This window comes from Lampris incognitus, chromosome 4 (assembly GCF_029633865.1).
Source record: "Lampris incognitus isolate fLamInc1 chromosome 4, fLamInc1.hap2, whole genome shotgun sequence".
Taxonomy (NCBI): domain Eukaryota; kingdom Metazoa; phylum Chordata; class Actinopteri; order Lampriformes; family Lampridae; genus Lampris; species Lampris incognitus.
This window is the reverse complement of record NC_079214.1, coordinates 50,714,231-50,725,135: the sequence shown is the minus strand read 5'-3', so window position 1 is coordinate 50,725,135 and position 10,905 is coordinate 50,714,231. Positions and strand designations below refer to the sequence as shown.

Sequence of the window (10,905 nt, the reverse complement as noted above, 5' to 3'; positions counted from 1 at the left end):
AGATTGCATTGTGCTGGGTTAGGTGGGGGGGAGTATGCATAGGCCGGTTTTCAAAAGGCTTGAATGAAAACCACATGCAGGAGGAGAAGGAGAGATGAGGGAGCGGAGAAGAGAGGAGGCAGGTCTGTGAATACAGCAGAGAGAGAGGAGAGAAAACGAGGTTGACAGTGAAGCAGGGGAGTGGGGGTGGGGGGCGGGGGGGTCCTTCCTAAATTCTCACCCACTATCAGAGGAAAAGACAAGACTCCGGGAAGTCCTGTGTTTGCCTGATGAGAGAGAGAGAGAGAGAGAGAGAGAGAGAGAGAGAGAGAGAGAGAGAGAGAGAGAGAGAGAGAGAGAGAGAAATAGAGAGACAGAAAGAGAAAAAAACAAATGAGACAGAGGAGATCTGCTCCTGGAAAGCCCCCTATTTCTCTGTCTCCCCACAACACCAGAAGACAGAGACAGCTCAGAGGAGAGAAGCATCAGAACCTGACTGAGAACCAGCACCTGGAACCAGACCAGAGCACAACTCAACACAACACAACACATCACAACACATCACCGCCCACCCGGCTCAACAGACATGTCCAACTCCATCAAGAGAAGAAACTCCAGCAAGCAAGGCTTGCAGAACCTCACAAGGTGAGTGATAAAGTGAACTGGTTGAGCTTTTAATAGATGGTACACTCACACCAACAATTTTTTACATGTTGATTGGCAGAAAACACATTAAAGCAAGTCACTGATAGGGGCCTAAAAAATGTTTAAAGGTGGTTACCCACAGTAAGAATAGAAGAAAAAAAAACACATTGACAGACATGATGACAGGAAATTACATGACATCAGAATCAGAGTCAGAATACTTTAGTCATCGCCGAGGGGACATTGGGTCATGACAATAGAATGAAAGAATTGTAACGTTATCATCCACCTTGAAAAAACTTAATGCTTTTTTTTTAATATCATGTTTAATGATCTTACTCAACTATAAAAAGCAAAATGTTAATCCTCCTGACCAAGATAACCAAGATATCTTCTTTGTTTTACTGGGGGAAAGCATTACCAACATTAATAATTTGGGGTTGGATTACCTCTGGTAACCACTGGTAACTAATCTCCAAACATGATGTGACAGGCTATTGGTATAACAGTGGAATGGGGGGAAAAATCCACTCGGGACGATACAAATGAATAATTACAATGCAAATGTTAAAAAGTTAAAAGGCTGTAAAAAACGTAAGACTAAAAAATTTTTGGCACCTCTGCTGTCTTAAACCTGTGGTTGTGGAAAACGGTATGATTCAAAGTTTCTGTATGCGTCACAATGATTTATAGCCTTTACAAGTGTGTTTTGTCAGTCTATGAGCCTGTTATTAGCCCGTAGACAAGTGGTGTGATGAGTGTTGTAAATCTGCTATAATATTGGGCAAACTGTTAAGGAATACATATTGTCATTCCAAGGGTGTAACAAGAGCAGATATAAACAGAACAGCTGGCATTCACTTTACATTACGATGGTTAACCGTTGTGAATTTTTTGTTGGTAATTAGCAAATCAATTAATATGCCAGAATAAGACTAATGCAAAATAAAATGTAACTGGTTCGGCATATGCTGGTGGCATGATGGTAATAGTAGTTTGGAACTATTAGATCCCTGAAGGAACAGACTCTTTGCTGTGGGATATTTTCCTTTAATTGGAGCCTGCCAATCTTGCTCTAATGCATAGCATTTTTAATCTGTCCCTCCAACCTTCCCTGCCCCCCAACCAAGCTTTTGATATATGCAGAGGTTTGACCTGGTCATCCCGGGTAGTGGGAAGTGTATGATCCCCTCCACAGGGCTCTGAGTCAACCATTTGACCCTGCTTTGCATCAAAGTTGATCTTACGATGGGGTCAGAGATTAAAAAGATGAAATGGCATCCAATTATATTCCCTTCGAATGCAAGTCAGACCATTTTTTTCAGTGAATTATTTCATATAGAATATGTGACTATGCGTTTTGTTTGTTGTTCGCTTTAAGATAGTTAGACAAGTCCAGTTCCGCACAGTTGGGTGCAAATTTGTGAAGAATGACCTCACTCTAAAGTTTTAATCTGTACACACGTCGCCATTGTCTCTTCCATGCAAAAAAAAAAACAATAGATACGCACTTACATGTCTCGATTATTTTATGTAGCCAACACACAATAACTCTAATTATTGCCGCAGTTCAGCTGGCTCTCTGGTGCGGCCATAACAACCAGGAGCTGAAAACGCTCAAAACAATAGAGATGACAGTGGACTTCAGGAGGAGCCCACCAACACTGCCCCCCCAACCATACTCAACAGCATGGTGTCTGCGGGGAAAACCTACAGATTTCTGGGTTCCACAGTCTCCCAGCACCTAAGGCAAGCATCCAACATAGACACAACAAGACCCAGCAGAGGATGTACTTTCTCCACCAGCTCAAGAAATTCAATCTGTCTCAGGAACTGCTGATTCAGTTCTACACTGCAATAATCCAGTCTGTCCTCTGCACATCCATCACTGTCTGGTTTGGATCGGCCACCAAACAGGACAGGGTCAGACTACAATGGACAGTTAGGTCTGCAGAGATAATCATTGTTGCCAACCTCTATTCAGGACTTATACAACTCCAGACCTAGGAAACAGGCAGGCAACATCACTGTAGACCCATCAGACCCTGGTCACAACCTGTTCCAACTCCTCCACTCTGGCAGGCGCTACAGAGCACTGTACCCCAAAACAATAAGATATAAAAACAGTTTCTTTCTGTGGGCTGTCATTCAAAGGAACGCTTAACATTGTCATCAAACCATTTTGGATTTATATGACAGACATTTGTATTGTATATATAGTACAACCACTGTACTGTACATTGTATGTATGCTGGTACACTCTGTCATGTGCATCTATTTCACACATGTATGTAAGTAACCTGCTAACATCTATTTCAGCATCTCTGATATATTATCTGTACCGCTGCATTTTATCACCTCTTATTTCACCTGTATAAGTCAATCCTTGTGTATATATCTGAAGATTGTTGTGTTGTAGTGTGGTTATTCTATATTAAGCACACTGACAGAGCCATGAAACCAGAGTCAAATTTCATGTATTTGCAAACCTACATGGCCAATATACATGATTCTAATTCTGATTCTGTTGACTCTGTGTTTTTCTGCACAAACATGCTTTGCAGAGGTTCCCAAACGGTGGGCCATAAGGCAAGTCCAGGTGTGCTGTAAGATTTTATGACAACCATATTGTAGCAAACCAGGGGTTTGTAGTGGTAAAACCTCAGGCAGAGCGATAATCTCCCTTTTTGTAGCAGTTCCTGTGCCCCTTACATTGCACGACCTCAGAAACATGCCCTTTTTATTAACAGAAAAACAAACACAACAACCCATCAAGCCTGCGCACCTGATATGTGCACATAGCCTCACTAATGGTGTAAAATGTTTGCTTCAGAACAGCCTTGTAAATAACAGTAACACTAACCACTGTGTAACAGGTAACATTTGTGGTAATTCTGAACACAATCATCTAAACCTATGTCCATAAAGATATTGTCAAACAGCGTGCTGAGAAACTCCACCCCCCAACATGCTATATAGCCCCCAACTAGGTGGTTAGCAGTCCCAGAAACCGACGTACCCATGATAAAGTCCCTGAAGTGTTGAAGAAGCTGACACTGTTACCAAGCTCACATGGGAGGTCCCTTGGTGGCTTTTGGAGATGGGGCAAGAGTCTGAGGCTGGTCCTCACCCCTGACTCCCCCTCGGGCAGGGCCAAGGGTTAGTAGAGTGCAAGCCAGTCACAGTGGAGTCCTACCACCCAATTCTGTTTGACGAGCCACACCCTGTACACAACGTCCGACAGTCTCTCAAGCACAGTACAAGGTCCTGCTCACTGGCTAATTAACTTGGGGGAAAGGCCCTTCTTACACTCAGGGCTGTAGACCCACACTTGTGCCCTGGAGGCATCTGAGAGGGCCTTTCTGGTCAACTTGTGCACCAGCTGGAGCTGTTCTCTGAGGTTGTAGAGGTAGTCCAGTCCAGGCTCATCCTCCACCTCTGGCTCCAAATCCACAGGAGTGTGGAGCTCATGCCCAAACATGAGGGCTGCAGGGGTATACTTGATGAATTCTGAGCTGCCATCCAGTACGCCCACAGGACCATGGGCAGGTGCAAGTCCCAGTCTTGCTGCTGTAGGCTGGTCAGGATAGCAAGCTGGGTGGACAGGGTGCAGTTTAAATATTAGACCAGCCCAATGCTCTGGGGATGCCCAGCCACCAGCAGACCTTGCAGAACTCCTTAGCCTCAAAGTTCTGCCCCTTGTCACTGTGCAGTTCCTCAGATGTACCAAAGTGAAAGAACATCTCACTGCCCAGGTGTTCGGCAGTGGTGGTGTCACTCTGGTCTGGAACCAAAAACACCTCAGGCCTCTTGGTGAAGTAGTCCATGGCCATGAGGACATCGTGGTTCCCTTGTTTAGTGGTAGGAATGGGGTCTAGGATGTCTATGCCCACACTCAGTTGGGGACCCCTCCTGATACTGCTGCAGGAGTGCATGTGAGAGTCAGGTTGGTGCCTTCTGATCAGTGCAGGAGTCACACCAATGACATAGGGTTCTACATCTTGCCAGTGCAGGGTCTTGGTGACTCTGAAGTAGCCCACCCCAACTGAACTGTGGACAAGCTGCAGAACCTTAGGGCATAATTGGCAGGGCACCAGGAGCTGGAAGATGGAAGATGTCAAAACCTGGGGGTTGCCGTCGCTGCCGACTGAGGGATTGTTGTCGTTGTCTGGTGGGGCAGTCTGCAGGGCTGCTACAACTGGGGTCAATATGTCCTGGTCCTCGACGGATTGGCAGTGCCAGCACCCAGTCCCGATATCCCTGCAAGGGATATCGGGACTGGGTGTCCATGTTGGCATGAAGATGGCCAGCCTGGTGGAAGATCTCAAAGTTGTAGTCCTGTAGCATTTCCAGCCACTGGGCCAGCTGCCCCTCTGGCGCCTTGAAATTGAGGAGCCAACTGATGGAGGCATGGTCAGTGCGCAAGATGAATCTCCCACTGTAGAAGTAGGCCTGGAAGTGGCAGAGCCCCAGGATGATGGCCAGCAGCTCTCGCCAGGTGACACAGTAGTTCCTCTCCAGTCAGCTGAGGGAGCGATTGTTGTAGGCAACAACCTGCTCACCATGCTTCCCTTCCTGGGACAGCACTGCGCCGAGCCCCATGTTGCTAGCATTGGTGTCCATGATTAATAGTCACAGAGAGTCTTGACAGAACAGAACGGGAGCCTCCACGAGGGCTGACGAGAGCTGTGCGAAGGTGGTAGGGCCTTTCTCACCCCACTGGAATGTCTGTCACTTCTGGGTCAGCCAGTGTTGTGGGCTGGCGATGGTGGCAAAGTCCTTAATTAACCACTGGTAGCAAGAGGCCAAACCCAGGAAGCTCTGCAGCTCTCCGACATTGTGGTGGACCAGCCAGTCCTTTACTGCGGCCACTTTTGTTGGGTCAGTGGACACCCCTGCTGCACTGACGATATCACCTAAGAAGGATGTCCTCCCTGGAACAGGAGGCACTTCTTGAAATGAAGGGGAAGACTGGCTTGGCGGATGACATGGAAGATGTCCCTCAGGTTGGCCATGGCACTCTCGAAGTCTGGCAAGATTAGGAGCCACGCAATGGTCATGCACTTGCAAGCAGCTGCTGACATCCATCTCATTATCAGAGGTGTCCAGAGCTGGCAGAGGGGTGACAGCAGAACACTCCCGGTGCTCCCATACACCTAGCCTGGGTGTGGGTTTGGAGTACTGGTTCCATGCAAAGAGTGTGGGGACAGCTCCTTTTTTAAGCCTCCTTAACACACCTGTAGTTGGCAAGTGAAATCACCCGGTTCAAAATGCCGACTACTAGGGCTGTGTATTCACGAGAATCTGGCGATACGATATGTATCGCGATACAGGGGTTATGATTTTATATATATATATATATATATATATATATATATATATATATATATCTTCAATATATCGCGATATATTGCAATACTGCAAGAAAGGCGATATATATTGCGGTTTCATAGGCCTGCGTTCTTTGTGATTATGCTACTTCCTGTCTCAGATTACGTTGTTGCATTGGAGTGGAAGAGTCAAATGGCTGAAGATAGATTACAACACTGCTATCTAGCGGTCATAGGGCTACACACAACACAAAATGTTTGTGATGAACCTTTACATGTAAACAATTAACAATCGATATAGTGGTTTTGAGAATCGATACAGTATCACAAAAGATAAAATTGTGATACTCGAGTGTATCGATATTTTCTTACACCCCTACCGACTACACACTTTTGTACTCTTGGTGACGGTAAATGTATCTCTCCGAATCTTCGCTAACTACTTAGCTCTTTCCTCAGTTACAAGGGAATGAATGGAAACTTAAAAGAGAATTATAGCGCGCCGAATTCGCACACTGTGGCACACAACAGTGCTCAGTGAAGCCTGACTCACGACATTGATACTTGAACGGCCCTTTTTGCCCTGTTTGATTCATTGATTTTTTTCGGACGAAATTAAGATTTCGGATGGATAAATTAGCAGCTAACTAATGATTCAGTGGGATGTAAGCATCCAGTTGTTCTTATGCAAACAGACACACCCGGAAGTTCCGCAGCGTGACATTGATGCACTGAGCCCATTCCACTTCTTACACCAATGCAGCAACTAGGGGTTTGCAGGGGTAAAAACCCAGACAGAGATAATCTTTCTTTTGCAGCAGTTCCTGTGCCCTATACACCGCACGACCCTAGAAACGTGCCCTTTTATTAACAGAAAATCACACAACAACCCATCAACCCTGAGTATCTGATGAGATGTGCACATAGCTTCACTCATGGTGCAAAATGTTTTCTTCAGAACAGTGACTGTTCAACTTGAAACCTTGTAAATAACAGTAACACTAACCATCCTGTACATGTAACATTTCAGTAATTCGTAATACAGTCTTCTTGATGGTTAATTTCGCTGGCACTTGTGTCCAGTGACAATAAAGGTTACTTACTTACTTACTTACTTAATCATGTCCATAAACACATTGTCACAGAGCATGCTGCTAAACTCCGCCCCTAACACGCTACAATGCATTATTATTGGAGGTTATGAATGAATTTTTTATTTACTACTTTAGTACTTTGTATGCATTGATTTCCTAATACAGAGGCAGATTCTATACCCTAAAAAAAAAAAAATTAAAACTTCCCGTCAAAGCGAACCCCGGTTTTCGACGTTCGGTTGTCGGATGGTGGGAATTATTAGAGCGTGACACATCAAGGCCCTGATTGACGCCTTATTTTTTCCCCCACCCTCACTCCGGGACCTCTCGTTGTCTCCGTTGCTTAAGGTTAGGGTTAGCCAATCAGAGTCAGAGCAGGGCGGAAAAAAATAACGGCTGACTGACAGCCATTGTGAAAGAGGGTAACGACATTAAAAAAGAAATCCGTGAGGGGGAAAATGGACACTCTCTCTCTCTCTCTCTCTCTCTCTCTCTCTCTCTCTCTCTCTCTCTCTCTCTCTCTCTCTCTCTCTCTCTCTCTCTCTCTCTCTCTCTCTCTCTCTCTCTCTCTCTCTCTCTCTCTCTCTCTCTCTCTCTCTCTCTCTCTCTCTGTGTCTCACAAGCGCGCGCGCGCACACACACACACACCGCTTTTCTGTCTCTGTTTACCTCATGACCTGTCTGGTTTAAACGGTTGTGTTGCTGATTTGATGTAAATTTAAAAAGTTACAAATGAATTCTTGAATTGTTTTGTTAATAATTGTTCAGTAAAATTTCACGAGTAACATAGTTGTTTGTCAAAATTTAGTTGGCATTAGTAAATAATAAAACGTTTACATAGTGATAACATGCTATAGAGGCCGTTTTGCACGTATATCAATACAGGTGTGCCTTGAGATTTTGGCTCGCCCTTTGGGGTGCCTGCGGCACAAAAAGTTTGAAAACCACTGTTATAGAATATGAATCATTCTCCTACCAACTGAAATCAAATTGAAATGCTCGGAATTTATATAGAAGCGGGTGCTGTTTAGGCACAAGAAGCTTTTTATAGTACAGTGTTTGGTAAATTCTTGATAGATTGGTGGTGCGTTGAAGGATGACATCACTGCAAATGACGCTGAGTTATGGGTTCACTGGCTTCTCTTATACATAGAACTTCCCTAATGACCATGACATCATCTAGCTGAGCCCTGCAGCCTATCCTGCTCCAACACACACACACACACACACACACACACACACACACACACACACACACACACACACACACACACACACACACACACACACACACACACACACACACACACACACACACACACAAAGTGTCCCGTATGCGTTAATGGTGGAAAAAGTGATTCACGTGAGGTAGATTTCCTTCATAACCCAAACTGGCCAGCGCCTCTGGATCTGGAAGCTAACATTTCTATTTCACAAAGTCATTGCAACTGACCCAACAGACAAAGAGGGAAAAGTGGGGCCTGACCATGGGAGAGCCAATCAGCTTCACAGAAACAACTTTTCAGAGAAACAAAGAAACACAACTTGGAGGGCGGCTCCAGAGAAAGGGTTGCACGAGTTTGATGGTAGCCTAGAGTTTGTGCATTCAAATAGCATGGCAGCAAAACAAGGACAAAATGTTGTGAAAGAGCCTCTGTGTTAAATAGCCTTGCAAACAGTAGACACTTCAGATAATTGCTGACTCTAACCTCCTCTGACCTGTAAACCACTGGGGCTTTAATGATGTCAAGGATTTAATTTTTTTTAAAAATTTTTTTATTTTTGGTCATTGTGCTTTGGACTGAGGCTCCTTTGTTCAGGGCAGGATCGATCAATCCCTCACATCCATGTGACCTAAATCCCCTGCAAAACAGACATCCGGCTCTGAGTCAGTGAGTCAAACCTACTGAGTCAAACCTACTGAGGCAACAGAGCTGGCACTCAGATCTTACGAGAACAAGACTAGGTCAAAACCTTATATATCGCTGGACTGTAAATGGCCAATTTTTGAAATTGTGGCCAGTTTGTTACAGGGATAGTTAGTGGTGCTGCATATAATGTGAATTCCTGGATATCAAAAAAATAAATACAATTTGAATCACATTTCCTGCATTTCTACATGCATTTAGGAATTGTGGTACTTGATTTTGAATTAAACTATATTCACTTCTTATCATGTTCACTCCTTCTTCTCTTTATCAAAAACAAAATCACAAAATCACCTAACCTTTTATACAGCACATACAACATACTTGTAACTCAGTGCTGCTTCTCCCTGCCTCACCCTTCCTGTCTTCCACCTCATCTATCTCTGATATGAAAGCAGAGTCGAGTTATGCTATTGAGACTGTGGTGTTTGTCTAACGTTAAAGTAAATGAGAGAGAGTCTGTTTTTCCCATATTGTTGACTGCTACTTGCGGTGGTTTAAGGTGGACTCATTTTCAAGTTACCTTGGTTAATAGAAAAATCATGCTGTTTTACCAGCACCTTAAATATTTAGTTTGTCAAATTGATTTTTTCCTTGCTTGGGTCCAGACCTTTGAATCCATCCCCTCCACTGAGTTGACTGATTCCGGCAGTCTGACATCATGACATGATACAGCAGTTTTTCAGCTAAAAAAGCGATTATCCAGTGAGCGCTGTGGGGGGGACTAACGATTGGCCAATCAACACCACGGGCAGGATTAATGCCATTGTCAAGCTGTTGTCAATATGGGAGAATTACCCCTACATCTCGGGAACCTTCTCTTAATGGGCTCTCTTTCACGTTTGGGCTCCTGAATAATATTCTTGAATTTAATGTGACCCCCTTCAATCTACTGCTTCAATCCACTACATTACTCATCAATACTGATTGCACATACACAAACCCATCTGTAAAATTTAATACTACATAGTCTTCTATAATACCCAAATACATCTTCTTCTGCAGCAGAAATCGACACATATGCATAGTATGAAAAAGTGATTCAAACTATAATTTAAGTTTTAGGATTTTGCATGTACTTGTGAAAATGCCGATTGAGAAAAATTGTTACTCTAGGCTAACGAGTAAAAAGTATTAACATTTGGGTATGGAAAAGGTGTAACTCCTTTTTTTTTTGAGAGGAGCCGCTAATGATTCCAGTAGATATCCAGCAATTGTGCTAAGCTAAGCTAAAGTCATTATTTAGCATACCTTCAAACTGCACACTCAGACATAAAAAAAAGGTATCCCTGAGTTTGTCTTACTCTTTGTAAGTAGGACACATAGTAAAATCCCCAGAAACCAAACCATCCTTTTAAACTCAGACAGAGATCGGTGATGGGCTTCATGTCACAAAACAGACAGTCTGGAATATGGCACACATTATTTAAAAATGACATGACCCATCCATCCACTCCCCCACCAGAGACAGACTATGAAGCGTTAATGTCTGACCTTGACCTTGTTGCTATGGTGATGTTGTATTGTTTGCGGAAAAAACAAGTTAAATTGTACAAACGTGTTTGTGTTTGTCTTATTTAATTAGATACAGCAATTCACTAGCAAGGACCATACCACAACATGAGTTTAAAGGTTTAATGGGGATGAATGATGGAAGTGAGGGTGAGGATGGATGTAGAAGTTGTCTGATTAGGCCGGTCTGGGACATCGTCACATACAGTGGCTGGGGAGAAGGAGACTCACGGGGGTGGTTCTGTCTTAGGTGATGGTTTTCCCGAGCCGACTATGGACCCACAAATTAAATTAGATGAGCTGAGGTGAGCATGGGCATGATAGAAGTCATTGAGATAATTGCTGATGTAAGAATGATATGCCTGAGATGACTAGCAACCGAGAACTTGAATTGTTTGATTATGGATGCCCAGTCTG

The 10,905-nt window shown here is 44.0% G+C and overlaps 1 protein-coding gene across 1 annotated transcript in view; it reads left to right on the top strand.

The window, feature by feature from the left end:
- Nucleotides 1-313: 313 nt before the first annotated feature.
- LOC130111513 (non-muscle caldesmon-like) overlaps nucleotides 314-10,905 on the top strand; it is a 49,253-nt gene continuing 38,661 nt past the window's right edge. Inside the window, exon 1 of the mRNA XM_056278735.1 lies at nucleotides 314-624. Within this exon, the coding sequence (XP_056134710.1) occupies nucleotides 566-624 (59 nt within the window). The 5' untranslated portion in view covers nucleotides 314-565. The remainder of the gene's footprint in view (nucleotides 625-10,905) is intronic.